General features: G+C 55.3%; 1 protein-coding gene across 1 annotated transcript in view; it reads right to left on the reverse strand.

Annotated features, from left to right (window-relative positions):
• TBC1D22A (TBC1 domain family member 22A) overlaps positions 1 to 12,725 on the reverse strand; it is a 312,955-nt gene extending 300,230 nt beyond the window's left edge. The window contains exon 1 of the mRNA XM_079937136.1: positions 12,532 to 12,725. Coding sequence (XP_079793262.1) covers positions 12,532 to 12,593 — 62 coding nt within the window. The 5' untranslated portion in view covers positions 12,594 to 12,725. The remainder of the gene's footprint in view (positions 1 to 12,531) is intronic.
• Between the last annotated feature and the right edge of the window lie 1,522 nt (positions 12,726 to 14,247).

Below are 14,247 nucleotides of genomic sequence, written 5' to 3' on the forward strand. Positions count from 1 at the left end.
AAGCGCGCGGGCTTCAACAGTTGTGGCACACAGGCTCAGTAGTTGTGGCTCACGGGCTCTAGAGCACAGACTCAGTAGTTGTGGCGCACGGGCTTAGTTGCTCCGCGGCATGTGGGATCTTCCCGGACCAGGGCTCGAACCCGTGTCCCCTGCATTGGCAGGTGGATTCTTAACCACTGTGCCACCAGGGAAGCCCCCCAGGAAAGCTTTTTAAAAACTCAGAGTCAAAGACTATCTGTCTGAGGGCCTACTTGTGGACCGCCAAGCTCTGGGGCGTAGCCTTCACCCAGAGCACCACGAATCAGTGACATCTTAGCCAGTCACAGACGACCCCGAGGCTGCCGCACTAGAGTCACTCGACACACCCTGGCTGAGCACCTGCTCCAGGCCCGGTCTGACACTGGCGCTGCGAAGATGCCAGGGATGCTGCTCCCGCCGTGGTGGAGAGCCATTAGGATACAGGTAGGCACTGAAGTGGGAGAAGAAAGGAGGGAATGAGCCTAAGTTACAGAGCAGAAGCCAGGAAGGCAGGAGGAAGGAGAGCCCAATGTCGCAAGGCCTCTGGGTTTGACAATAAGGTGATTCTCTCCTGTGTATTCCGGAGAACTTCTTTCTGGTCTGAACTTGGACCGCCTACACCAAGGCCCTGGCTCTGAAACAAAGCTGATGGGACAACACCAGAAGAGCTTTTTTTTTTTCACTAAAGGTTAAAGAGCAGTGAGTGAAAATAACAATGAATGAAACGGCAAAGAGCGAGAGGAGATAAAATTAAAAGAAATACATCCAAGCTGCGGTGTCCTGAGCATCATAAAATAAATGAAAAATTATACGGGCATCTTTGCGATTAACTGCCTCCCTGTATTTCAGACACATGAAGTAAACAGGCAAATCATGTAGTATCTCAGTTTACAGCCCATCAACCTCTCCAAGCACAGTCATCACTCAATGTCTCCAGTAGCTTTCTGAAAGGTGAACTCAATTAGCAACTGATTTACCATTAGGCGTGTTCTAACCACAGTGATGCTCCCCAGATTTATAAAATACGTTCAGAAGGGTAAGTTTTCCAAGGAAATTAACTTTAGAGGACTCTGGAGGAAAATGTATGAAACGCCATTATTACGAGGGTAAACAGTTCCACCATTCCTCCCGCCCATGGCATCATCTGAAATGGTCCCGCCCACAGAGTCAAGTGCAGACACACGTGGCCCTACAGGACCCTGAGCAGAGGGGCTCCCGGGCTGTCCCACCGTCAACACCCACGCTACGCCACCTGGCAGTGACGCTCGCCCCGTCCCGCAAGCTCTCAGCCACCTACTGAGCTCTCCCCACCGGGCCACAAGCTCCCTGTAAGAGGGCCTGGAGCTCGTCTCCAGTCACACTCCTTGGGGGCCCAGGAGCCAGTGGAGACGGGCACTTACTGATCCAATCAGCAAGCTGCTCACGGATGGCTCTTCAGACAGGTCTCAGAAGTGAGGATGTTGACAATAAACTTACCCCTCCCATGAAAAAAGCAATGTGTGGAATATGATACTGTAAATCAACTCTACTTCAGTTAAAAGAAAACAGCAACGTGTGAGCTCACAGACCCAGAGAACAGACTGGTGGCTGCCAGAGGTGGGGCAGGGTGCGAAATGGGTGAAGGGGTCCACAGGCACACGCTTCCAGTTACAAGATAAGTAAGTCCTGGGGATGTAAGCACAGCATGGTGACTGAAGTTAGTGACACTGCACTGCAGATGAGAAGGTTGCTTGTAATCTTACAAGTTCTCATCACAAGGAACAAGCGTGTAACTGTGTGGGGATGGACCTTAACTAGACTTCCTGTAATCATTTTGCAAGAGACACATAGAGCGAATCCTTAGGTTGCACACCTGAAAGTAATATAATACATCAATTACACCGTCATAAAAGCACAAGGTATGAATGGGGGGAGGAGTCTTTTGAAATTAACATGGAAAAGTACAACCCTGCCAGCCCTGCAGTCGGAGTCATGGGTCCCATTTCCCCACCTCTCCCTGCCTTGCTGCTTCTCCCCCGAGTCCCTCTCCTGTCGACGTCACCTCCAGGCTCACCGCACTGAGCCCTCTCTCCTCTCTCCCAGCTCCTGCCAGCCTATCTGGACGCCCCTCAGACTCCTCCGTGCGTCCCGAAGCCCAGTGCTCCACCAGTTTTCGCTTCCCAGTTCACGCGAAACTGTGCTCTCTCCTGACGTTACTGGGCACCTGCAGTAAACACTCAAACAGCGGCCTCCAGGCTGAGCTGCTGCTGGCTCTCGGCCACCTCACCACCTCACATTAACGGGCCCATCGCAAAAATCAGCTTTGCCCCCACTGCCATGCCTCACCCCCACTTCCCCAGACAGGACGTGACCCTCTGCAGTCACGCAGGTACAACACGACAGGCGCGCCCCGCCTCGTGCAGCCCCTGGCAGCCTCCTGGCTCTCTCCTGTGACACCTGAAACCCACCTGCTGTCCCCAGCGTCCCTCTCTTCCTGACCCCATCCCTCACTCCTCCCGTGACTTAATCTCCAAGAACAGCGATCCCAAAACCCAAGATACTTGTTGCTACATGCAGCGCTCCCTTTTTTTTTAATTTTTATTGGCATATAGTTGCGTTACAATGTTGTATTAGTTTCTGCTGTGCAGCAAAGTGAATCCGTTATATGTATACATATATATATATCTCCACTCTTTTTTGGATTTCCTTCCCCTTTAGGTCACCACAAAGCACTGAGTAGAGTTCCCTGTGCTATACAGTAGGTTCTCATTAGTTCAGTGCTCCCTTCTTTACTACACGAATACTTGAATGATTAAGCATTTTAAACCCGAAGGAGTTCCAAAGACTAGAGCACATCCCCTCCTAAGTGGGCGTAACTAGGCAACGCCCTCTGAGGAGCCCCCAGCGTCCCACGCCTGCCGGGCCCTGTCAGAGCGACTTACAGTCCTGGTGGTTGATGAGCCCACATGTGGCTGGGACATAAAGTGCTGTAATGGCCCCATGACTGGCTTTGGCACAGGAAACTAACCCAAGCTAGGGAGTAATTCTAAAGGAATCAAAACGGGGTGCAGGAGGCGGCAGCCCGGGTCTGTCTGAGACTAACCCGTAGCACTAGCCACCCCAGGACGGTAACTGGCCCGGTAAGACAATCCCCACGCCCTAGACGGCGGGAGGCAGACAGTGCGGTGAATCCTGGGGGGCCGGGAGGTCTCCCGCGCTCTCTTCCTCCTGAATTCTGTAATGGCAAGGCCAGACCCCTTCTGCTTCCCACTCAACCGGCTGGCCTCGCCACCTGCAAACACGCGCACCTGACAAGAGAAGCAGGTGCTGAGCGCCCCCTAGGGGCTGCCTCCCGCCTCCAAGGTCCCGTGACGCCGAGGGACCCCTCCCCTCTCCAAGACCCAGTCCTCCGCCCAGCCTCTCCACGCACACCGTGCCCACGCTCTCTGACAAGCCCGGACCCTGCAGAGGGCTTTCGGCCTAGGATCACAGGCACTGAACATCGTTTGTCTCGCTGCGTGTGAGCCTGGGCGCCAGCAAGAGCATTCTGTCCTTGAGGCTAGTATAAACGCTCACGGAAAGAAGGCTCATGGCAAACCCTGCAGCGAGCTGTGTGAGGGAGCAGGGCGAGGGCGGCCCGGGGCACATCTGAGAACCGTGTCACGGTCTGGCCCCCGCAGCACGGGCCAAGCTCGAGTGTGCAGCCCAGGTGAGAAGGAAGACGGCGGGCCATGCCCGGGCCGGAACACTCTGGCAGTGCCAGTGAACTCCAGACCCCGGGAGGATGGACCACGGGGAACAGAGCGTTCATGCGGTCAGGAGCCCAGAAATGCACAGGGCGGCATAGAGAAAGGGCTCTGCCCTCCGCCAACATGCTTGAGTTCAAAGCCAGCTCCCTCACTGCTCACCGAGGGGCCTCGGGCAGAGAGCAGCAGAGGGGCGAGGGCCCCCTGCCCAGCTGCGCTAGTAACACCAACAGCAGCTTCAGCCCTGAGCCCTCCTAACCCCAGTAAGAGAATCCGTGACTGTTCTAAGCAACTAAGCTCACCGACAGCTACAGGCGCTTTCGCCGCCTTCAGCACTCAGGCTGGGATTTCCACATGAATCCCTCCAAAGAGGAAACAGCATCAGAATGAGGGAACAGAGGAACAGGGACACTCAAAACAGAAGTCCCCTGCAGCACGGAGCCCAGAAATGGGAAGAACCCAGGCTGCCCCGTCCCCTCTGGGCCTCCTGACCCTCTGCCTCTCTCTGTGAGGGGGGGAATGTCTGGGTGAACCCAGAAGCTGCCCCTCTCACCCCTGGAGAACCGGGAAAGAGGAAGTCAGTGTGTGAGGAACCGGGTCCCACCCCCAGCCCCGGGACAGGCCCACCACCAGCTCAGCTGCAGCCTGTAAAGTCTGGAAAGGACCCCTCAGCATTCCCGCTGCTGCTGGCCCGAACCTGTGTGTCAAGAGCCGGAAACAAGGGAGGTGCTCAATAAGCAGGCGCAGGTACGAGGTGTCACTACAAGGCCAGCACCATCTCCATCCGCGGCTCCACCTCCCGCCTGGGGCGCAGAGCCAACACCTGCCCACGGATGTGGTTCACAGCCACTCTCCGCGGAATCCTCCAGAGGGAGAACCAGGCGGTCGGTCGTGTCTGCACTCCCAGGGCCGAGCACGGAGGCATCCCCCACATGCAGCCCAGCCCTTCCAAGGCCGGGACCCCCGCTGCACCCAGAGGGTCCGCAGGGGCCGGTCCTCACACTGCAGGTGTTCCACTGAGGAGCGGCTAAGCCCGGGAGTGGCAAGATGGTGGAGCTTCCGGAGAAGGCCAGGCGGGGGCGGGTGTCACACCCTGGCCCCCGGGTCACCGTGCTGCGCCGCTGCCCTTGTCCTAGCTGTACGTGGGCCAGGCAGGGCCACTCCAGTGGGAACAGGAAAACGGAGGCGAGGGCTCCCGGCGCCTGTTCTGTTCATTTCCACCCCCAACCTCTGATCTCGCCTTCACAGTACTTAGGGGAGTGAAACACCTCCTCCAGCTCTCATTTTACAAAATTTTAAAAAAACAGAACAAATCCAAAATCATCAGGGATTTTTTTTTAAGTCATTTTTGTCCTCATCTAAAATTAACCCAAAAGAGTCCAGATTTGCAACATTAGATAAACATTTAAGAGGGGGAAAAAATGATTTCATTTTAAGTTTATTTTTTCAAAATGTTTCCAGACAAAATAAAAGGTGTTTCATAACATGAAACATGACCACTGGAAAACAAACAAGTAAAACAAACGATGTATTTAGCCAAACCCCACCCTCCGGTGCTCCCACAGCGCTCAGCACAGCAAGACCATCTCCACTCATGGGTGGCAACCAGATGGGACCACCCCCCCCCCGCCCCACAAAGTCACTGCCAGAGCACAGACTCCTGGGCTCCTCGTGACAGGGAAAACTAGGAATAAAGAGACACTCCAAACATCCACTCCAGAAGCACCAGCAAGAAAAAAGGGCAGGTCTATAAAAACACAAGACAGGAGAGCAGGCGGGGCAGCAGCTCAGAATTTCTCAGGAAAGAAAGGCGGGGCCTCCACTTGGCCCCTGGACCCGAGAGGACACGGAACAGAGAAGACCCCTCCGACTAAACACGCTTTGCAGAGGTCACCAGTGAGGGCCCAGCCCACCTGTGAAGACTGGCCAAGGTACCGGCCCACGTTCAAGTGCAGGACCCCTTCCCCAGCCGACCTCCCTCGGGCACACTTCCCTGCCCTCCACCGACCCCGCAGGGCTCTGCTTTCCTGCAGCCGCTGTAACAGACTTACTGCCTTCGAACATTCCCACCCATCATCTTAACACTCTGCGGGTCAGAGGTCCGGCATGGGTCTCCCAGGCTAAAGTCCAGGGGTCGGCCCGCTGCATCCATTCTGGAGGCGGTCCTGGGGAGAATCCATTTCCTGCTCATCCAGGTCGCTGACAGAATTCAGTTTCTAGCAGGTGCGGAACCAAGGTCCCCGTCTTCCTGCTGACCAAAAGCACAGGCTGCTCCCCGCTCCTAGAGGCCACCACGTGCCTGGCTCGGGGCCCTTCCTCCATCTTCAAAGCCAGCAACCGCAGATCAGACAGAGCCACCTGTGTCCAACCTCTGACACTTTTAAGAGCTGATGTGACCACGCTGGCCCCCCGGATAATCCAGGGCAACCTCTCCATCTCAGGGGCAGCTGACGGGCAACCTTAACTCCATCTGCAAAGTGATTCCCCTTTGCCGTGGGACTGACACGTCACAAGCTCTGAGGATGAGGACGTGGGCATCTTGAGGGGCTCCCACCCCTCAGGCCAGAACCCTGGGGGTCACCTCAATCCCCAACACCCTGCCCGTCAGTGACCCCTTTGAGGCCCACCGCAGCTCAGGCCCTGAACCTGTCCACTCCCCCCCGCCCACCGCCGCTGCCCTGGTCCCCACTTCCCATGCCCACTTCCTCTCACCCTCTCTTCGAGGCGGAGGAGCAGAATAAAGTGCTTCCTCATGGCTCTCGGTTCCAAGACCCAATTCTTCTCCAGGGCCTGGACGCCCTGCGTGCTCTGGACCCCGCGCACCCCTCCTCACTTCCTCCTTGGGGTCTCCCTGCGGAGAGCTCCGACCCCGACCCGGACCCGCACCTCTGCGTGGCAGGCTGGCCCCTGCTCCAGCCCCGGGTCCCATCCTAGGCGAGACCTCCTCGGGGCGGTGGGGGGGAACGTGGCATTCTACGGATGCGGGGCTCCGGTGTCCTGCCCCCATCACCAGGCTGCGGCCGTGGGAGCCTACAGACTGCTTGTGTACCAGGTGTTCATCGTCTCCTTCGGCCTGAGGACCCCGAGGCCCACGCCTCTGCTCAGCATTCCCTGCGGTACCTGGCGCACTGAAGGTGCTCCAGTATTTTCTGAATGAACTGTCCCCCGCCACACTCCTCTCCTGCAGCTGACGACTGACGGTGGCCTGTGGAGACGACAGCTGAGCTGAGTGTCCCACTTGCTCAGGGCCGCCTCGTGGCTGTGGCAGCTGTGCGCTGAAAGCTGCCAGGGCCAGGACGCTGTGAGCGGTCTTCTGCTCCATGTCTACCCGAGCACCCACGGCCCTGCATATTCAGTCGCGGCCTTTCTTGCTGCCACCGCACGTACACATGTCACCGTTCACATGCCCCGGCGGCCCGCCTACCCTGCTGTCAGCAGAGCACGCTGGCAGGCAGAGCCATGCTAAAATAGCAAGCGTCGGGTCCACGCTGAAAGGCTGCCTGTGTTCCCACACCCAGTGTGCTGTGATTTCGTCTTGGCATTTCAAGTTAAGTGTAGCAGGAATGCCAAGTGCAACCGCGGAAAGCCACAGCCCCGTGGGAGCCAAGCGAGTCAACGGCCCACGAAGGAACAGGCCCAGAGAGCCAGAGGCCGAGCCTTTTCTGATTATCATCAGCTTCCCGATTCTTACCAAACCACCACCGCCTCTCACCTGGATGTTCGCAAAGCCTCCTAACTGGTCTCCCTGCTGCTGTCCTGGCCCTCTCCGCCCCCCGGTCTACCTACAAGAGGGCAGCCAAAGGAATCCTGCTAAGCCAAAGGCAGGGCCTGCCGCTGCCACAATCCTCCAAAGCCCCCCCTTCACTCGGAAGAAGACACTGGGAGTCCCTGTCTCTCCTGGGACCATGAGGCCCACCACTCCCACTCTTCAGGCCTCGTGCCCCACAAGCCTCTCCCCGCCTCAGCAGTGGTCACGCCGGCCCCCCTGGGCTTCTCCTCGGACACACCAGCATCGCCCCCGAACCAGGGCCTTTGCACGAGCTCACCCCTCTGCCTGGACGACTCTAACCCGGCCACCCAGGAAGCCTGTTCCCTCACCTGCTGCAAATCTTGCTCAAATGTCACCTGCTCTGTTAGAGCTTACCTGGTCACCTTATCATCCATGACACTATCCCCACGGCACCTGCCCCCGAAAGATCTATCCCGCTTCCCTGCTCTGTGTTGATAGCAGTCATCACCTTCTGACAGTTAACTCTCTACTTAGCTTTTCTCGGGGGATTCCCTGGTGGTCCAGTGGTTAGGACTCAGCGCTTTCACTGCCAAGGGCCCTGGTCTGATCCCCGGTCGGGGGCTAAGATCCCACAACCCGTGAGGCACAACCTAACTTAGTTATCCTCTGCCTCTCCCGCTCCGCTGTTAGCTCTGTGAGAGCACAGATTTTGGTCTGTTTTGTTCACTGATGCACCTCTAGCACCTGGAACCATTACTGGCACATAATCTGGGTTAAATAAATATCTGCTGAATAAATAAATGATCAGACTCTCAAAACTGGTCCAAGAGGCTTCTCTCCTTCTCATCTAAGAGAACAGGGTTAGGCCAAGCAAATATCCTCCTGTAGGTCACAACCACTTAGGTCTAATGCAACTCCCTAGGTTATACGTGCAGAAACTGATGGCCCTGGGGGCAGTATGAGGAAGGTGAAGGTCACAGCGAGATTAACAGAAAACGATGGCTAAAACCTGGACCACCCAATTCCCAGTCAGACGTCTTTCCACCATATCACACATCCTGCCTCATCCAGAGAAGCAGCTTCTAAGAAAGCATCAACCAAACATGTAATCTAAGGACCAGGGTGTGCACAGAATAGGGGGATCTACCAGCAAGACCACCTCGTGCGGTGTGAGCCTTGGCCAAATCAGTCTCTCCAGGTTAATCTGGAAAACAGTTTGGATCAACCACCACTTACTGGTTTGGCAGTAACAATGCGAAGATGAGCAAGGCACACTCCCTAAACACGCAGAGCTCACCGTCTGGTGAAGAAAACAAACGCTTTCCAACACTGGGTGTGACGCACAACGGGGTACTTTAGTCCAGACTGCATGAAAACAGGCCAGCCCTGACCAGGAGGTACACTGGAGGCGAGTTCTTGAACGTCTTTAAAAAGTAAGCCCAGGGCTTCCCTGGTGGCGCGGTGGTTAAGAGTCCGCCTGCCGATGCAGGGGACGCGGGTTCGTGCCCCGGTCCGGGAAGATCCCACATGCCGCGGAGCAACTAAGCCTGTGCACCATGGCCGCTGAGCCTGCGCGTCCGGAGCCTGCGCTCCGCAACGGGAGAGGCCACAGCAGTGAGAGGCCCGCGTACCGCAAAAAATAAAAAATAAATAAGCCCAGCAAGGACTTCCCTGGAAGTCCAGTGGTTAAGACTCCACGCTCACAATGCAGGGGCACGGGTTCCACCCCTGGTCAGGGAACTAAGATCCCACATGCCACACAGCGAGGCCAAAAAATGAATAAATAAATAAGAAAAATAAAAAGCCAGGCAAAGGAGAGGGAAGGGAGGAAAAGAACATTCTGGCCACAGCTATGAAAGCATGAAACTGACAGAGGCATCACACAGCAGGTACAGCGAGGATCCTACAAGTCCATCAGCACCCGTGGGGGCCAAGCTCAAAGCAGGGAGGGGCGGGAGATGGGGCTAAAGAGTTGAGCGGGCTCAGGTCATAAAGGGCCTTAGACATCATGCAGAAGCACTTAAGCTTCTCGGCACGGCATGTCGGGGAAAACAACCAAGGGGCTTTAAACCAGCCTACCTCATCGAGTGTCAGAGTGCGCTTGGAGGACAGAGTGTGCTTTGTAAATTCTAAAACACCAGAGACACGAACATTTGCAGAGCGCCAGGAATAGCGCCTGGCAAACACTAAGTGCTCGGTGAATAGCAGCCGCTACTGTCATAGGAATTATTACTAAGGAATTACTAATTTTAAAGGACTGCGCTATACAAAAGCGCCTTTGCCAGTTCCATATTCTGTGGTGGGTGTATTCTTCCTCCTTTGAGTTTCTCTGGGTTGAGGCCCACACTCAAAAAAAGTTAATCACAGGAACCACTCAAAAGAGCTGGCACGACCGCTGGAAGCCAGCTGGGAACTGCGGCACCGAGCTTGTGCAGGTAAAGACCAGGTATGCGGCCGGTGGTCACCACAGGGAGGTCATCTACTGACAGGGAAACGGGCACACCTTTGCGACTCCTCCTGTCGCCTGAAATGGCAGCACTGCCAGAGATGAGGCCACAGGAGGCGAGGGGCACGAAGTGGCTGTGCAGGCCTTTCCGGGCGAGCCGACCTCTCCTCCTCGCCCTGCCCTCTGCAGTGACAGCCTCCAGGAGGCCTCCAAGACTCCACTCCAAGTCTGGGACTATCACACGGAAACAACTCTCAAAAGGCCTAAGGCACAGCACGGTATCGGAGTCCAAGGAAAAAGCAAGGCTGTCTTTGGGAATGCAGGATTTCACAGAAGAAAGTTGAGGACAGTATTATTTTCCTGTGGCTGTCACAACAAATTACCACAAACTTAGCAGCTTAAGACAACAGAAATGTATCCTGTCACAGAGCTGGAGGCAACAAGTCCAAAGTCAAGGTGTGGGCAGGGCCACGCTCTCTCTGAAGGTTCTAGGAGAGGATCCTTCCCTGCCTCTCCTAGCTCTACTGGCTGCCAGGAGTCCTCAGCCTGCCTTGGTCTGTAAAGGCATCACTCCAGTCTGTCTCCATCTTCACATGCCATCTTCCCTGTGTCTGTCTCTCTGTGCAAATTTTCCTCTTCTTATAAGGACACCAGTCACCGGACTAGGGCTCACTCTAATCCAGTGTGACCTCACTTCTCATTTTAACTTGATTCTATCTGCAAATACCCTATTTCCAAATATGGTCACATTCACAGGGTCCGCGGACCTGAATGGGGGGGGGGGGCACTACTGAACCCAATACAAGGACAAATACCCAAGAGACACAGTCATCAATCCAAAGGTTTATTCACCGTTAAAACTACACACAGGAGCTCAAGTATTCTCACACCTCAGCTGGTTGTTAAGAATCAGAATCTATTTAGACGGAGGAGGAACCAAAATCTCAAGACCTAAAAACAACACACAAAAGTTCTACTGTCACGTGGCTCCTTTCCTTGCAGTCTGTGTTCTACAGCATGTGTTCCTGTCACTGCTAGGACCTCCTATTCTCTGCTATTCCAGAATTTTCACATCATCCTGGACCCTGACATTGGTTTTGATGAAACCTCTTATTGTTCTTCAGTCAAGCACAGTCCTAAGGACTTCCCTGGTGGCACAGTGGCTGGCTAAGAATCCTCCTGCCAATGCTGGGGACACAGGTTCAAGCCCTGGTCCAAGAAGAGCCCACATGTCGAGGAGCAACTAAACCCGTGGGCCACAACTACTGAGCCTGCGCTCTAGAGCCCGTGAGCCACAACTACTGAGCCCGTGCACCACAACTACTGAGCCTGCACTCTAGAGACCATGAGCCACAACTACTGAGCCCGCGTGCCACAACTCCTGAAGCCCACACGCCTAGAGCCCGTGCTCCACAACAAGAGAAGCCACCACAATGAGAAGCAACACACCACAACGAAGAGTAGCCCCCGCTCGCCGCAACTAGAGAAAGGCTGTGCACAGCAACAAAGACCCAACACAGCCGAAAATAAAATATAAATAAATAAATTTATTTATTTAAAGGAAAAAAAAAACCACCGTCCTACGGAGTAAAATAGGGTGCCTGGCCAACTTCAGTGACCCCCTCCAAAGTCGCTTTTCTGAGCAGTCAGGAACTCATACTGCTAACTCCCAGACCATTCTGAAAATTAAACCTTTCTGACTCGACACAGTGCATTCCAAAGTTTACAATTCTATCACTCAAACAATAGTGTTTACTATGCAACACTTACGAATAAACTGTGCTTATGAATGATTCTACTTGGAGTTAAGACCACAATTCTTAATTTTCAGTATCTCAGACTTTAGTTTCCAAACTGAACAGTGTGTAGAAATCTTGTAGTTTGTTTGTCTCTAATCTATTTTCACCAGCAGCTGATTTTATCCTAGGTGTTTTCCCCGTCATGTCTCCCATGTTTCCTAGGGCCCTGGCTGGGCTGGGTGACACATCAATCAGAGGAGGACTTTGGAGTTGTACAGCTTCCAGGTTGCACCCAGGTCGCTGCAGGCACTTAACTTAAAAAAAAAAAAAAAAAAAAAAATTTGCTTCCTACTGCTGACTCAAGACAGGAGTTGGCTTTGAAGCCAGAAAGTGGGAACATGGAAATCCACAGGGAGCCTCAAGTATTCTTCCTCGCCCAGGGCAAAAGCAGCAACCCAGGAGAGAACGAGAACGCCAATCAAATGGGTCAAAACCACCACGCCCCCTGCAGAAACCGAGCTCGCCAGCGGACGCAGACTGCCCCGGCCACTTTGCTCACTCCACCAACTCCTCGCGGCTGAAGAAGAGTGGGTTCCTTGCAGCTACCCCAGGGGGCCGAGGAGTTTCGCAGAAGAGAGCCTGCCGGTCTCGGGACAAGCCTGCCGGCAGCTCCTCCTCCTTTCTGGCCTCGCTCCTACGTGCAGCCACTGTCACCTCCCAGACCCCACGATCCGACCCCCAGGACACCCCGAGCAGTCTCCTCAGAGCCCAGGTCACCCCTCCCCAGACCCCGACTCCACCGCAGCCCAGCGGGCCGAAGCGCCCACCTGACCTCTGACCTCTGACCCCGACCCGGGTCCCCGTTACACCCACCTGCCCGGGACCTTGCTGTTGCTGCGCTTCCAGAACTGCTTCCTGGCCCCGTCGCTGGCCATGGCCTCTCCTCATCCCTCAGACCCGCAGCCCCGACACCCCGAGGGCGGCCAACCCGCCCCGGCGGCCCTTTCCTGTACCCCGGGCGGCCCCCTCACTGATCCCGGGATTCCAGAGAGTAGAGCCGAGAGGCTCTTCCGCCTCCCTCCGGAAGTTGTAACTCCGCGCACCCGGAAGTCCCGCCTCCGACCCAGGCGCGCGTGATGGACGCGGGGGAGCCTGACGTCACTAAAAGGCGCCTAAGGGGCGGTGCCGCGGAGGAAGCGCAGATGCCGGGTCGTCCTTCTAACTGCCCTCTTCTTAGGCCTGGTGTCCGGCCCAGGGTTCTCCTACTGCGCGAAGCGGCAGGACAATGGTCCTAACCCGAGGGCGAGGCGACGCGGAGACCGAAAGCACCCCGCTGCGGGTGGTGGTCGAGGAGGTGTCTGTCGCCCGCACTTGCTAGGGATCGGTAAATACCAAGTGGCTGACTTACCGCTGCAGTCAGTGCAGCCAGGTGAGAACCATGAGGAAGTGGTCCGGGCTTGTGAGGGGCACGGGTGGTGGGGTCCGGGGAGGGGGCAGGTGGGTCGGGGAAGGAGGGGGTTGGCAGGCTTCGGCTGAAGCGTGAAGATTCCCCCACCGGAGCCTTGGCCGCGGGCGGCTGTCGGCGCTTGAAACGTGCAGGTAAAATACACCCAGGACTTCAGTACCAAAGAAGGAATGACGACGCTGATTTTTATGTTGAGTACATGTTGAAGTAAAATATTTTGTGTCTTGGATTCAATAAATGTATTGCTAAAATTATTTTCACATTCCTTTTTTTCAAAGTAGCTACCAGAAAATTAGAAGTTACGTATGTGGCTGCATTATATTTCTGTCGGCGGTAGACGTAACCCGAGAGGTCAGGGACCGGCATTTCAGAAGGGAGCGCAGTGCGGCTTTGGGGAGCCGCTTGACAGACGCGTGCCAGTTCTTGATGATATTTTCTGATTAAAGTTTTCCGTGCCTCCTCACTTACGATAAGTAACACTGATGTAGTACTTGCTGTACGCAGGGTATTGCGCTAGGTACTTTACGTGTATTATCTCACTCGTATGCCAACCAGCGCCTCAGTAAAGGCCACCCCCGGCCCTCAGAGCAGAGTGCGTGGCTCTCTCAGATCCCTTGCAACACTGAGTTTTCTATCCTGTCTTGTAGTAGCAGAGGCTTCCCACAGCCCTTGTCCCTGCCCTGGAACATTTACTGCCTGTCTTTCTTCCCACGGAGCCCGTAGGGTACTGCAAGATACTGCTGGGCGGGTGAGACCTGTGCCTTCTGCTTCTACAGCTAACACAGGAAGCGTTTGTTAAACGGATGACAACCATGGGAGCTCTCCAGGGATCCCCTTCTGTCACAGCCACAGAATCTCCCTGAGGTGATTGCAGTGGGTCCTTGGGGAATCCCCTGCTGACAGAACCTCAGTAGACGCTCAGGGCTACGATGCTGCACAGCCTGAGGAACTGTCCCGGCATCCTGTCCTTTCATGACCTCAGTGAATCTCCAGCGATGTCCTGATAAAGCCTCAGTGGACCTTAGGGACCCCTTCCTGGACATAGCCTCAGGAAGCCTCCTGGGATCCTTGGCTAGTGGGGCTCAGGAAGGCCCCAGGGATCTCTTCCCAGTATACGGCCCGGG

The sequence above is a fragment of the Stenella coeruleoalba genome, assembly GCF_951394435.1.
Source record: "Stenella coeruleoalba genome assembly, chromosome: 11".
NCBI classification, from domain to species: domain Eukaryota; kingdom Metazoa; phylum Chordata; class Mammalia; order Artiodactyla; family Delphinidae; genus Stenella; species Stenella coeruleoalba.